The sequence below is a fragment of the Ascidia mentula genome, chromosome 9, assembly GCF_947561715.1.
Source record: "Ascidia mentula chromosome 9, kaAscMent1.1, whole genome shotgun sequence".
NCBI lineage: Eukaryota > Metazoa > Chordata > Ascidiacea > Phlebobranchia > Ascidiidae > Ascidia > Ascidia mentula.
In genome coordinates this window covers 6519729-6535652 of record NC_138574.1, presented here as the reverse complement: position 1 = coordinate 6535652, position 15924 = coordinate 6519729, and the positions used below count along the sequence as shown (strand labels likewise).

Below are 15924 nucleotides of genomic sequence, written 5' to 3'. Positions count from 1 at the left end.
CAATACAGCCAATTTTTTGTCTTTTTTAATGCCGTCACGTGGTCGGGGATACTTGGCAAGAATACAACACTTTTTGAGTTTTAGGCGAAATTGTCAGGTCTTGTAGAGATTAAAAGCTGGATAAAATGATCGAATTTTGGTAGTAAACAGAACTCCACAGATTAAAATTCATTTGTTCATTTGACGCGCAAATCCATGATATCCATGTTGCCGTGAAAAGTACACGAGCTACCCAAAGCGTTGGAATCCTAATGGCAAGTGAATGATATTTCTTGCGCTAATGCTGATATTTTGATTTCGGTTTATTGTGAAAATTTGTGACCTGTTAAAAAAACGTAATAGGCGTTTTAAATGTACTGAAACCAACGACACACCTTCTGTTTTCTGGGCAATGCTTTACTACCAACAACAAATTAAATTTAAGAAAATGGTGCGTGATTTTAAAAAAATACAGGCAAAAATGTAATAAACAAACAGCCGTCTGAGCTATCCCCGGTCTTCCTTGATAACTGGGGCGATTTTTTTGAATACATTTGTTTATTTAGGAGTTCTTCAATAAAACGCATGTATAGCAACATAATCATTTTTTGGATAAAAAAGTTACGTTTCGGTGAGGAAAAACGCTTGGAATTAACTGCAAATCTTGTTGGCGGCTATTTTACTTTGTTGTACACTTTTACTTTGGCGATTATATCGTATGTAGACTAAAATAACAGCAGATGAATACTTACGCTTACATGTTATGTTTTTTGTTGGTTCATAAAACGATGTAAGGAAAATAGTTCGTTAGTACCAAATCTTTTGCGGGACTGCACTGACGTCGAGAATTTGAAGTGGATTTTTTGTTTGAATTAGTGTCTTTTGTTGGCAACCTTTATAATACTACAGGTGCGCTAGGTCCGCTAGGTCCCTTCTAATACTACAGGTCCGCTAGGTCCCTTCTAATACTACAGGCGCGCTATATTCAACATTATACTACAGGCGCGCTATATTCAACATAATACTACAGGCGCGCTATATTCAACATAACACTACAGGTCTGTAGTATTAGAAGGTAACGTCTTTTGTTTCGTATATGCTGCTATTTTTCCATACTAACGAGGCAGGAAAAGCATAAACCAAAGCTAAGTGGCTGCCGGACGCGCTAGTTGCCTTTAATTCCAAACGTGTTTCTTCGCCTAAACGTAAATTAGCGTTTTTTGGTGCTTGGTTCTTATATTCCTCAATTTTCTGCTGTACCTAAACGTAAAATTTTCCCAAAAAGGGATTTGCCGATTTGTCAGCCTTTATCTACAGTATTGTGACGTCCGACCCAATTGATGACGCGAAGTCGTAACCATGAATGCACCAGGGGCGATCGTATCCCCAGTGCGTTAAAATACTGAAATAAACAATGCAGTTGCAGGCCATTAACAATGTTTTCTAAGATTGATTTTCGTTCTATAGTGTGCTCTGATATAGGTATGTTTCTTGTTAGTCATGTCATCCTGGCCTGGCAGCCTCCGAAAAAAAACAATTCGCAAAATCCGTTTTACATCATTGAACACTATTTTACAAAGATATTTTACCCATACATTCAGGTACATGTTAAAGTGGTTTGGCATTTGCTCGAATGTGACGATTCCCCAATAGCAAAAAGCGTGGAAAGGCCTGTGTTTGAAGTCGTTCTGATGTAGTACTAGCAATTTAAAATATTTTCCTAGTTTTTTTTTAATTGATGTGCCCCGTTATGATAAAAAAATCAAGGAGTTGCGTGAAAGTATAGGTAAAATGGTGTTCAATAATGTGGAATAGATTTGCGAATTTTTTGGGGAAGAGTCTGCCAGGATGACAATAGTCTTCCGACAATTGCATGTTTTTTCATTGGAGAATAATTTTACCAGTTTTTCCGACCTTGCTGCCTAGCAGTGTCCAAATGTATTAGCATTTTCCATTTTAATGTTGCAGATTAATGCAGAAACAAAATTGTTAGTACATGCAAACAACAAGTGGTCTAAAATAATTCATTTGAATCTTGGAGTATGGCCAGTGTAAAGCACATCAACAGGTATCTATTATGATTGTTGTAATGAAATCAATTTGTGTGAAAGCAAGTGAGCCTGTCATTCTACTGAGATAGGCAAATAAAAATCATATGATTTCAATCTAAATCTGTTCCATAGGATAAAAATGTCAATTAGATTTATTTTAATATAATCAGATATATTTGTATTTTTATACTACATACTGAACTGTAGGGTGCATATTAATAATATTTGCTTTAGTGAACTACAATGCAATAGAATTTTGAAAATCTTTATAATTAATTTTATTGCAGTCGTATTGTACAATTGCATTGTCCACCAAAGATGTAAATCAGGTGTGTCAAACTTATATAGTGATGTGGGCCTTATTTCCTACCTAGATATTGCCTGGACCAGACAACTTTGCAAATAATAATAATGCGAAATTTACATTTAATTAGTATATTTGTAGTACTGCGAGGTCATTTTGTCATGTCAAAGAGCAGGTCTTATAAAGCTTTTGTTATGATCACTTTTATATCACATAGAATCTGATATGTACAAAGATCCGTCGTTCAACGTATACCTGTACATGCTGATTCCTGTAGTAATTTCTTGACATTTTCTCTTGTTATTTAAACTTACAATTTATCATTTTGGTCATAATTCAAGCACAAAAATAGCACAACATAGACCTTGTTTTTTTCCAACAAGTTGGAGGGAGATATGAAAAATAAAGCTCTCGGTTGGATTTGAACCATAGGTTTGGGCTTAACTGGGCCCAATCCTGGTGGTGTGGTCACGGTGTATTGTGGTCAAGATACACTGGTGTAGGCAACATTTACATGGGGGATCCCAACTCCGCTAGAGAATCCTTCTTTGGTAAATAACAATGCTACTACCGGAATGAGGAGATAAATAAATAATGTCTCATTTGCAATGAGGCATGCTGCACCAGATAATACTCACAAAAGCATCCTGTGATTGGTATATTGGCTCGAATATCATTTAGCATTATAAGGACTGCGGTAGCTTGGTGCAATTTACACATATTTATATTTTCCATTGATACCTGAATTGCAATAACTGCTTATTCACAGGATGCTTTTGTGTCCTGGGATAACTGGAGTCCCTGGCCAACTCTGAAACCCCCTCATTTTTTGGATCCTCCACTGCCAGTTTTTCTATTTTGTGATCATTATTTGAATATATGTTTTTTAATTAATCACATTCTAGCCTATTTTTTTTACTTTATTTATGTTATTATTGTCTTATTACAGTAATTATTGACCAAGTGGGGTGTTGTAAATTCTTAGAACAAAGTTTTGTTCATCCAAAACTTGTAAGTTGTGTCAAATGATTAATTGTAAGCCTTACATTTAGGGAATCAAGTTTCCTAGAAGCTATTGGACCAGAGAAAATTGACAAGAAAAAGCTGCAACAGTTGTGCTCTACAGGTAATATGAAATACAAACAAAACAAGCAGTAAAGCTGCTGTAGTCCAGGTTTGTATACTACTGTTTTGTGGTTTGTTGGTGCGTTAGGTAAAATTTGTTTTACTAGTTTTTTACCAAACTATAAAAGATTTGCTTTAGTAATATAGCACTCAACTTTCAGGAATTGTTGAAACCTGTGGGATACGTTCACTTTGTTGGAAAATTTTACTCAAATACATCCCTACAACGTTTGTTTTGTTGTGATTTTGTGGTTTGTTGCAGCCTGATTGTTTTTAAAATCGGTGCATTGCAGCCGGCCGCATTGGAATAGCATCCTAGAAAAACAGAGACAAGAATATGATAACTTTCTTGAAGAAGTTATCATACAACCTGGCATGAACCGAGCAAACAGTTCAGTTGATGAAGCTCAAGATCATGTATATAACTTTTTTTAATCAATAAATTGTAAAAAATTTAAGCTATTATAATTGTTTAGCCCTTAAATACTAATCCACAAAGTGAATGGAACACATACTTCAGGGAAAATAACATCCTTCTGCAAATTAACAAAGATGTTAGGAGATTGTGTCCTGATATATCATTCTTTCAGGTAAGTGATATGATGTATTTAGTGGAAAAAAACACTGGAATGAATTAGTTTATACAGGAAGACAACAGCTTTATGCTCAACCAGATTTTTTTTGACAGTATTTTGTCCATGTTTGTCTTGTTCAGTAATCTGGGTTAATTTATGTGGCAACTTAGAACTTAAGGTTTCATATTTGACTCTTACACCAAACTATTGAACATTATGTCCCAAGCAGCTTTCATTTTTTTCTGACTCTTTAAAAAATTCAGTCAAAGCTAAAAATGCACAAATCTAGTTTGCAGCTTAACATTGCACTTATCCTAAGTTTTGATAACCAAATAAATATGTGAATTTCACCATTGCACTTTTTAGGTAAGGAAATCACTAAATTACTTATAAACACTTACTATAAACAGCACAACTCAGATAATGTTACTGTGTATACATAACCCTTTGTTTAGTCATTGCATTCTAGTTTTAAATTGTTTTTGCGACAAGAATCCTTCTTCTCATCCATGGAAAATGTTAAATTCAAGTACTAATCAAGTGGAAAGCCTAAGAAAGCGTGTTGAAAGGACTGCACTTTCTTCACAAAATCTCACAAGAAAAAAAATGGGAATCAGCAATGTAATGGCGACATTAATATTTTTTTCTAACCATATTAAAAAAAAGAATGAGTCAAAATTCTGTGGTATTTTGTTGCATTGTGTATGGGTTAGTTGTTTTATTCAGTAATTTGATTCAAGCCAATCAATGTTTCAGAAGTTTGCTTAACATTGATAAATGTACTTATATAACTTTTTGCTTAATTTTTGGCAGAGACTAAAATATCTCTTTCTCAATTTCTGTTTTCGTTTGCAGTTAATTAGTACCAGAAAGCAAGCTGTACAAGAATATGAAACTCTGCTAACACAGGGGCAGGAGGCACATTGGGAAGTGGTTGAACGAATGTTGTTTGTATATGCAAAACTAAATCCTGGTACTGGTTATGTTCAGGGCATGAATGAAATTATTGGCCCATTGTATTATACCTTTGCTTCTGATCCAAATCCAGGCTGGAGAGGTATATATTTTTTGCTATTGATTTTAATTCTAATGCATCATGATTTTTTAAAAAAAATACATCTTTCTTAAATGTGTTAATTTCTTGAAAGCAATTTTAAAGTATTCAAATAAACTTGTAGAATATGCAGAGGCAGACACGTTTTTCTGCTTTACGCTACTAATGGGAGATATCCGTGACAATTTTATTACCTCATTGGACAAATCCACCACAGGAATTGGTATGTCATCCAAAAAGTATCACTACCTCTGTTGTATAGTTTTCATGATCTATTATTTTGAACTTCTGATTAAAATATAACTAGACTGCAATGTGCTTAGTAAAAAAGCATGTTACCAGCCCTTTCAGGTGAATGCTTGACCATTTTGCAACAATCAAAGTTTATCAATCACATAGAGCACATATTTAAAAACTCTGCCTGGATCACCGAATAAAAACCGCTGTTCTAAATGAACCTACTTTTTTGCACATGCAGATTCATCAATGAAACAGACCATGAATTTTTTACAAGAATGCGACCCAGACGTTAAATGCAAACTAGAGACATTAAAAGTAAAACCACAATATTTTTTGTTCAGGTAAATATTGTCCTGGAAAATACAAAAACAATTATAGAAAGGTTTAGTTACACAATACATTTTTAACTGGCACATACATGATTGTTAGTGAACCCCAAAGAAAGCAGGCCTGATAGTGAAAAAAACAAAATTGACTGTATTTCTGTACAAGGTTAACAGAAATTTTGGTCCTTTATATCATAGTGATGTATCTGAAAAAAAGTGAAAATATTGGAAAGTAAAATATTTGCCTGCCCTACTGTAAGCTTTTTTCTTTTATATAATTGGCCCTCATAAAACAAATGTTGTTGTAATGGCTGGTACTTCTGTAATTTTGAGTTTCAATACAAATTTACAAAAGTACCAGTCTGTTTAGAGAGTCTTGCTATATTGCTCAGTCGTGGCAAATTCAGCCTGAATAAAAAAAAATTACAAGACTGCTCATGTTCAACACAAAAATGAACAATCAATCAACAATTTAAATACTGTGATAATAATTAGAAGTTGCAGTTCTCTGACAGATTAATGTGCAAAAATTAATTAAATTATTGTTTGATTAGGTGGATAACACTTCTGCTCTCTCAAGAATTTGCTTTACCAGATGTTATCCATTTGTGGGATGTTTTATTTTCATGTGAAAACAGATCTGATTTTCTGATTGCTATCTGTGTTGCTATGATTATGTATGTATTTTTTATAAGGATTTTTAATTGGCTCATTGCTTATGCATATATTTTTTATAACGGTGAATATTTATTTTAAAGAAAAACATCAGTTAATAACTAAAATGCATTTCAAAAAATCTTGATCCAATAATACGTGAAATTGTAGATTGGTTCGTCAAGACCTGTTAGACAAGGACTTCAGTGGTTGTGTGAAGCTTCTTCAAAATTATCCAGAACATATCGAAATTTCCCAGGTGATAGCAAAAGCACATTGGGCATTTTCACATATAAAATAATGGTGTATTACTTATTTTTAATTGCGCTCATGTCTTTAGGCAATAATTGTGATTAGATTTTTATTACAAGTGCATTTTGTGAAAAATGTGTTGTTTACTGCTTCCCACTGTTCAGTATTCTTAAATGCGTGTTTGATTTATAAGCAAATAACTGTGAGTTGTGCCAATTAAAAACAATTTCATAAAAATAAGCATGGGCTCTAAATTGAATTTTAAGATAAAATAACCATTATGATTTTTAGGTGTTGTTTCAAAACTTTGTTTTGTCATCACAATATATTTTTATAAAATAATCCAGTGCAATATTAATGTATTGAAATATTATGATCATAACAAACTTAATTGTATTTCATTTTTTTATGTTTCCTCATTGCTAGTGAAATAAAACACATATTCACATTGCTTTTGTACACAAATAAATCAACGGCCAATAATGCGACAGTTTCTCGTTCGTTGCGGGTTTGATTAAGGTCAGAGTTGTGGAGTTACAAATGGTAGGATGTACAACTATACAAAAACAGACCCACTCCTGGTTGTTGAAAACGTCCTCTTGGATTCACCCCTGGCCTGGACACAGCAAGCATTTAGGAGAAAAAACATAGTTTCAGTGCAGAAAACGAGCAGTGACGAAAATTCGCACATCCAGGGTGGAAAAACCCTTTGTAATTGGGCAAAATAATCAGCTTGTGCATTTGTATCCTACCCCCAAAAGATTTTATTAATATATAAATGGGGCAAGTTTTATTCAAGAGAGCAATATGTTTCCACTAGCGATGTGCCAAGCATAGATTTAATATTCGTGCGAACCCAAATAATACGCAAGATTCGTATTATTACGCAAGATAAATTTGAGAAGCTTTCCGTTTTTTCTCGCGAAAAAGTTTGATATTTTTAGATAGTATGGACGCCAAAGAAAATCTACCCTCAAGGATTTCAACGGTTTACTTATAGTCATGGCCTAGCAAACATATCATATTCATGTTCGAATATTAATGAAAATTTTTTTTAAATTTTTCTATTGTTGGAAAGTTCAGCCTGTGATCTATCTTTGTGTGAAAAAAGTAAGTCACTGGCTTATAAGATGGCAGGCAAAGTTACACGCGGCCAAAGTTTTGTTAACTGGGAATTTTTTTGTTACCTTTCGCGGCGGGCGCTGTTACGTTCGCACGTTTTTTGATAGTTAATTCGCTGCCATACAGTTACGTGTTAAACTCTGATTAAACGCGCTTGAAACAAATTAAACTTTACGCCGCCTGACATTGCAAACGTGTCTTTCAATTAAATAAATAAGTCTGCTCTCGGAGTCGAATTTAGTATTAACAGCAAGAATACGCAAGCAGATTTTAGCTTTAGCACAGCAGCCGACCGGGAAACAATTGGTACGCTGCAGTATTGAAACAAGAAACGATTTTGGCAAAACGGTTGGTTGTGGAAAATTATTATATTAATTCGCTACCTAATGTGTTAAATCGTTATGATGGAAAAGTACTTTCGCCCGTGTTCCGCAATTTCGCCAGTAACCAGTCTTGACTTTTGTTTCCCATGTTTGACCGCTTGACCCGTGATTGTTGTTTTTCATTGATTTATGTCCTGCTGTATTTTAGCTGTTGCGCCCTTCTGTACTTTTTCGTCGACTAATTTTTTGCCCGTAGGTTCGCTACTGTGTTTGTTTTATTCTCTGAAGAAGCCTAAGATAGTTCGTATTCGTACAGAAAACAAAAGATGTATATTTATTGTTTTTCACCAGAAGAACATCAGATTCATATTTCATTACGATACCTGTTGGTCAAAACCTATTTTCAGTTTTCAGAGTTATGTGCGTTTGATGTTTTGTCGATTAGCGTCTCTTTGGTCTATTGTTTTCTTCGCTGCTGTGTCTTTCGTGTGTCACTTCCCGTTCTACGCTGCTTTGGTGAGAACCGTGTGTGTGTAATACTTCGTTTCTGCATATCTTCGCTTAGTGTCACCATAGAATACCAAATTAGTATTCTATGGTGCCATAATTTGTGTATGACGCCACAACTCGGTTGTATGTGCTATTCAAAAGTGTTTAATTTTACAGTGATTAAAAAAATCCCATTTCTGTCTGGAGTGGAGAATTGCGATGGTGGGCGAACTCATATTTACGCAAATTGTTTTTACATTGCTATGAAGTTTCAATATATTAAAGAAGGGTTATTGGAATGGTTGTGTCAATGATAATTGTATGCAGGGTATGTGATTCAGTATGTGCGGATCATAGTAGGTTGAGGTTAGATAATAGGCCTGAACAAGCACAGTTATATTGTTCGGCCTAACTTCAGTACCAAGGATGTGCCAAACAAGAGCCGCATCTACGGACATTGCTGGTAATGTTTCTTTGTCGAACTTTTACCTGAGATATATGTCTGGCTGAGGTTCGACATCCATATACGGGCCATACCTATCTGCCAAGCTAAGGCCGGGTCCACACTCACGCTTTGCGCCGGCGGATTCTTTGTTTGTTTCATTGCCGCGGGTGTATACGCCGGCGCGCGGGCGTACGCTCGGGACAAAGCTTGGAAGCGTGAGATTTTGGTCGCAAGAGGTCGCGGGCTTGCGAGCGCTCTGCGTAACCAAACAAAAGCGGTTAAGGCCCGGGCGAAATTTTTTGATTGGGGTGCCAAGTAACGTAAAAACAATTAAAATCGGTACAAATCCTAGGTTTTCCATCAGAATGCTTGTGTTAGCATCGCTATCGCTATTCCATCAATCTTTTTGTACACATTAAAAGGTAGTTAAAGGGATTAGTGCTCACGGCCTATATTTTTATTTTGCACATAAAAATGACGGGCGTGCCATAAAACATAATATTAAACCCTCTACATCAGTGTTTCTTAACCTTTTTTGGATCGCGAACCCCTAAAACATTCTTTGAAAAGCTATGGACCCCTTTGCAAGAAACACATTGCAAATGTCGAAAAATTAAAATTCGTGGACAGCAAAACCTTCTGGACAAAGGAAAATACGTGGATTTTCGGAATAATTTTATTTCGTTTCATGGACCCCTTAATGTATCTTCTCGGACCCCTTGGGGGTTCATGGACCCTAGGTTAAGAACCCCTGCTCTACATGTTTAATGGACAAGTATCAATTATTTTACCCTCTATGCCAATTTTTTCAATTATATTCGTACAGTCAAGTGGACATTCATCCTTGTGCTACAAGTATTAACCATATAAGGACTGGCGTAAACAATTCTTGACGTTTTCGCTAGACATGCGACAAAACAAAGTATGCAGAAATATGTTTTGCGTAGCTGTTTTGTGCAACTCAGACGTGACAAATTTGTTGAATGGATTCTCGTTCAAAGTTTTCAATGCGGGCATTTCTTTTTGATTGGTTGTGTATTGAGGACACTTACGTTATTTACAGTAAAATTCATCGCTGTTATTAGCATTTTGAATCTGCAATATTTTTATATAAACACAATTAAAGCACACAATAAGACCCTTAACCGCGTTTAAGCATCTTACCGATTACCGATTTTAATTGTTTTTCAGTTTAATCAGCACTAGATTCTTGACAGATACAGAGGGGGTATAGGGGGCGGAAAGTATTTTGGCACGCGGTTGAATGTGACGTATCCCCCTAGCAAAACACGCAACAGATACAGAGATTTTAAAAGAATTATGCCGGCGGAAAGTATTTTGGCATGCGGTTGAATGTGACGTACCCCTTGTAGATTCCCAAACCCAATTTCGTTAATTCTTTCACGTTATGTTTATATATTTGGCACAACTCTCGTTATTATGTAACAAAGGCTGCGCAGTAGACATGTTTTTTTTTGCTAGTTGTGTTGCCAGTTATTGTGGTACATTTGATAATACTGATTCTATTTGAATAAGGTTTTAGTTGCAAAACGCGAAATAGTTTGTTAACTGCTACAATTGAAAAGTTTTCTGGATTATACTAATGCAACTGAAAGATGTGTTGTCACTACTGGCAATTTACGGAATAAGATCGGTCGCAAAACAGTTCGGTAAGTGCGATTGAATTTGTCATAGTGTGAATTTGTCCATATATTCAATGTACAATTGTGTTTCTGTAACTAGAAACCGCTCCTGTTCCGGCGCGTTGACGTTGTTTGTGTTCTGTGCTTGGGAAAGCTAGGAGCGCGTTTCGAGACATTTTGTGCTAAACCGCTGTGCAACGTGTAGCGCTACCGATAGGCTAGAAAAAGCACGTTACATCCAAGTTTCGAACTGTCATTGTTACAATTGTTTGTGAAGCCACAACATGCCTGTTCTGACAAAGAAGAAGAGAAAACGGCTTGGCTGTGCATTAAAACAGTTACAAGATGATTACCTCGATGCTGAGAGGGTGATGCTCAACCGCGAAAAGGAAAAAATGCAAGAAGCGTTGCTTGCCGTAGAAGCAAGCTACACCGAGGTTATGAACCTATGTTGGAAGCCGTTTACCGCCCGCAAGTAGAACGTCGAAACGATGTGAATCCACTATTCACACTGGGAGCGTAAGATTTTCTAGGAGCTCGACATACAGTATTAAGTTAAATGAAAGTCGTGTGAAGCTAAACGTGTTCGATTAGCACGCAAGCAAGATGAAGAAAGAAAATTGGAAGCTGAACGAGAACTAGATAAAATAAAATTGGAAGCTGAAATCGCTGATCGTGAATCTCAACGGACGTTAGAATTAGCAGAAGCCGAACTGAACGCATGGGAAGAAGTTGGGAGTGTTTGTTCGTTAAAATACAAACCCCGAAATGACACAGTGTGTCCAAGGAATCCTGAAGAATTAGTGATCGAAGATCCTAAACCAAATGAAATAAAGTTCAAGGAATTCGAACGTCCTAGTCGCCAAAAGGTACCACGTGATAACATTTACTCGCCACATAACGGGCATACCTCTCCGAAACAGTTTAGACCCCATTATACGGAGGTTGGTGAACGTTTTCTGCCAAAACCACAAATAACAAAGTTTGATGGGGACTATGGACATTTGGTCATTTGCAAATCGATACAAAATTCATATTGCTAGCAGATTAGACTGTGATGATTTAAGACTTACATACTTGCTGCAACATTGCACGCCGAGTGTCAATGAAAAGCTGAGGCACTATCCGTCATCCTCAAACCCTGCAATCAGCTACGAACTTGCTTTAAAGAATTGTACGAACGCTATGGTCAACCACATATCATCGCTCGGTGCTGCGAAAGGAAGTTGCAAGAAAGTCCGAAGATTGGACAAAACGACCCCGACGGTTTGGAAAAGTTAGCCATCCTCCTCATTGGAGGAAATTACTGGTATGTCTACTGTTGATTCCGTCGGTTTTATTGTTGCTATTGCTAGCAAGCTACCTGTGGAGAAATGTAATGGGTTTCTGAATCTGTTGCATTGCAAAGGAAAACAGGTAGAGTCGCGCGTTTCGTGGATTTTGAAAATTTCGTTGTAAAGCAGAGTGAGGAAGCCAACTCGATATATGGGAAAGGTCTCTTTCCTTAGGCCCAGAAAAGAATCAAGGTATCAAACGACACAAGGCGACGTCATACAACGCCATTGCTTCTACTGGTGCACATAAATCGGTGCAAAACGAACAACAGTGAACACAACGAAAGAAACCGTGTCCTTGTTGTGCAAAGCCGCATGACCTCGACGTCTGCTATGCGTTTAAACGAAAATCGCATCGTGAGCGACGACAATTTGTGAGAGCGAAAGGTTTGTGTTTCCGGTGTCTTGAAGTGGTTTGCCATGAGGAAGGTTGTGGAAGTGCATACCATCATGTGTTACTGCACAATCCGGCGAGACCCCGACCGACAGACGCATTTTCGGAGGACAAAAGTGGAAATGACTCGGCGTCTTTGACGCAGAGTAGTTGCTTGAATACCGTGGGCTGTCATGGTAGCAACTCATTGTCCGCTTGGTTAGACATTGTTTCTGTTCGAGTCCGCGTTGGGGTCAAGGAAATTGAAACATATGCTCTGCTGGACACTGGTTCGGACAAAACCTTCTGTGAGAAACGGCTGATCGACATGTTGGATGTTGAGGTAGAAGGCGAACCAGTTCGTATGCAGCTCGGGTCGATCAATAATGCAAAGGAGTTGAACACCGTGAAAATATCCGTGTCAGTACTGCCCTTGACAGGAGGAGAGGAGATCAATTTACCAGAAGTGACGCTACTTGACGAAATCCCTGTCCCACCTGGGCATGTCCCAAAGTTTGGAACACCTTATCGTCCCAAGCATCTGAAGGGAGTACATTTACCGCAAATCAAAGGTGGGTATGTCACATTACTTATTGGTACAGACAACTACTTAGTTCGTCGATGTATGGAGAGTCGGTTCTCTCCTGATCCGGAGTACCCGGACGCTGTCAAAACGCTTCTAGGTTGGTTGCTAAGAGGTTATGCTCTACAGAAAACCTTCAGGGGCTGTAGTTTTCTGTTGCAAGGAATTGAACGTTTCAATCCCTTTAATAACATCGATGATGTCATCGTGCCCGATGATGGTGAAACTTGCCCCATGCGAAGTGGTGATTTGGGGGATGCTGAATCCTTCCTCCAGTGGCTCCGGAGCAACAGGGAAGCAATGGAGTTTGGATTGAAGTTTTCAGCAAAAGACGTCATTGCATATGACATCATGGCCAAGCAAGTGGAACACAAAGATGGACATTACCAGTTACCACTGTTGTGGCGAAATTCGGCAGATGTTCTTCCCGACACTTTGAAATTGGCACAGAAACGACTGTCTGGTCTTAAGAAGCGTTTGTCACGTGATGCAAGTTTAAGTCAAAAGTATGTTCAGCAGATGAAAATCCTTCTGGAACAAGGTTATGCCGAACGGGTACCAGAAGAAGATATTAGTACTGAGGGTCGGAAGTGGTACCTTCCTCACCACCCCGTGGTCAACCCAAAGAAGCCGAATAAGCTTCAGATCGTTTTTGACTGTGCCGCAAAGGGCGACGGTAACTCTATCAACGATCACTTGATGAAAGGACCAGACTTGATGAACTCGTTGGTTGGAGTGCTTCTGAGATGCCGCAAAGAGGCCGTGGCTTTGGTTGCGGACATAGAAGCCATGTTCCATCAAGTACGCGTCACGCAGCAGGATCGTGACGCCTTCAGATTCCTGTGGTGGCCAGGAGGCGACACACTGAAGGACCCTGTGCCGCACCGAATGACTGTTCATTTATTTGGCGCGAAGTCTATCCCAAGCTGCGCCACATTCTGCCTACGTGAAACTGCACGTGAATTTGGGAAGTTTTTTTATCCTCGTGTCGCCGAGGTTGTGAGAAAAAACTTTTATGTGGACAATTGTTTATTATCAATCCCCACAGAAGCAATGGGAATTAAAATGGTGAAAAATTTTTACTGTCCATGGGAGGTTTCAGGCTGACAAAATGGTTGTCATCGAGTGACGCTGTGATGACCTCTGTTCCTAACAGAGAAAGGTCCAAATCAATCCAGAACATTCCGCTTGGCGGAGAGATACAGGAACGTGTTCTGGCAATCAGCTGGCGTCTGCCGGAGGACGAGTTTAGATTTAATGTCGTCCTGCCGGACAAACCGATTACGGAATGCTCTCTGTAACAAACTCCCTGTTTGGCCCCCTTGGACTCGTTGCACCCGTGGTCCTAGAAGCCAGATTGATCTACAGGGACGTGTGTCAACAGAAGATTGGATGGGACGATGTCGTGCCGACCACGGATCAAGCCAGGTGGCAAAAATGGCGAGAAAGCCTTTGTGAGGTACCACCAATGCGTCCAAAGTACAGTTACATGTTTTTGCTGACGCTTCGTCCGAAGCACGAGGTTGTGCTTGTTACCTGAGGTCAGTAGATGTCAGTTCGCTGGTAATGGGCAAATCACTGCTTTCCGGTTCAGGAAGGCAAACCATACCAAGACTGGAACTGGAGGCTGCTTTGGATGCAGTGAAATGTACTTGATTTTGAAGACTGTCCTTGTCTGTTTTGGACAGACTCATCCATCGTGCTGCAAAGTTTGCACGCCGACAGCAAGAACTTTCCTGTGTTTTCGCGAAATCGAATTACACAGATCTTGAATCACTCATGTGTCCATGATTGGATGCACGTACCAACCGACGAGAACCCGGCTGATGCAGCGTCTCGCGGTGTTACTGTGAATGCACTGTGCAGCGGAATGTGGTTAACCGGACCTGAGTTCCTGCGAAAGACACCCGACCAGTGGCCAAATTGTTTCACTAAGAAACCAACTACTGCTGAGGTCTACAAAAGCTTTGACTTGGAAAGAATCAAGACGGATGTTTTCCTCACAACGCTCGAAGAAAAAGGTACTGATCGTTTGATTGGCTATTTTTCGTCACTGTGGTTGCTCAGGTTTAAACGCTACTTGTACTGTAAAGCGAAAAAGAAAGAGGTGACCGTGTCACACTCGCCTATATCCGTTGATGAATTAAAAATTGCTGAGTCAGAACTCGTCAAGTTTGTGCAGCGTCAGCACTTTGCTGATTGGCTTGCTTTGCTACCCACGGGTAAACTGCTGCCAAAATCTGCGCTCGACCCTATATTGAAGGACGACATACTTCGTGTTGGCGGCAGACTCGACAACGCGAGGTTGGGCTACGAAACGAGGCATCCGGCGATTCTGTCCAATGATTGTCGCCTCACGGAATTAATTGCCCAAGAAGTTCACGCCCAAGATGCGGGAAATGCTGGTATCAACTACACATTGAGTTTGTTGTGCCAGCGTTACTGGATAGTGAACGCCCGAGCGACTGTTCGTCGGTTATACGCCATTGCTTGTTTTGCCGACGAAGAAATGCCAAGCCAGGCCAGCAGCTGATGGCTGACCTGCCTCCGTCCAGATTGCAGGTTGACGAATCACCATTCTCACACGTCGGTGTGGACTATTTCGGACCTTTGCTGATCAGACAACGCAGATGCGAAATTAAAAGATACGGATGTCTGTTTACGTGTATGACGACACGTGCTGTTCATTTACAAGTTGCTGCCGACCTAACTACAGACGCCTTTTTGAACGTCCTGAGGCGATTTCTTGCACGACGTGGTCCAATATCACACATTTACTCGGATAACCGAACCAATTTGGTCGGTGCTAACCGCGTTATGATGGAAGACGTGGAAAAATGGAACCAAAATCAGATCTGCGATTACCTGCGCCAGCGGAAAGTGGAGTGGTCGTTCAACCCACCAGGAGCAAGCCACATGGGTGGAGTGTGGGAGAGATTGATGCAGGGGTTACGTCACATTCAACCGCGTGCCAAAATACAAAAAATATACATAAACCTTCTAGTGTAACTGTAATCATTGATGCGGAACGCTTTAGGCTAAAAAACATATT

General features: G+C 39.0%; 3 protein-coding genes across 3 annotated transcripts; all 3 read left to right on the top strand.

Moving 5' to 3' along the window:
* The first annotated feature begins 1945 nt into the window (after positions 1-1945).
* On the top strand, positions 1946-7023 carry LOC145913105 (TBC1 domain family member 13-like). Its single transcript, XM_083000641.1, has 11 exons — positions 1946-2047; positions 3387-3460; positions 3621-3687; positions 3753-3876; positions 3936-4049; positions 4527-4655; positions 4890-5091; positions 5213-5311; positions 5567-5669; positions 6209-6331; positions 6480-7023. The coding sequence occupies exons 1-11, from the start codon at positions 2022-2024 to the stop codon at positions 6607-6609; spliced, it is 1191 nt and encodes a 396-aa protein (XP_082856767.1). The 5' UTR covers positions 1946-2021; the 3' UTR covers positions 6610-7023.
* Positions 7024-14160: 7137 nt separating this feature from the next.
* LOC145914460 (uncharacterized) lies at positions 14161-15405 on the top strand. Its single transcript, XM_083002291.1, has 2 exons — positions 14161-14326; positions 14561-15405. The coding sequence occupies exons 1-2, from the start codon at positions 14161-14163 to the stop codon at positions 15403-15405; spliced, it is 1011 nt and encodes a 336-aa protein (XP_082858417.1).
* On the top strand, positions 15405-15881 carry LOC145914459 (uncharacterized). The gene has a single exon (XM_083002290.1). The coding sequence runs from the start codon at positions 15405-15407 to the stop codon at positions 15879-15881; it is 477 nt and encodes a 158-aa protein (XP_082858416.1).
* Positions 15882-15924: the final 43 nt, after the last annotated feature.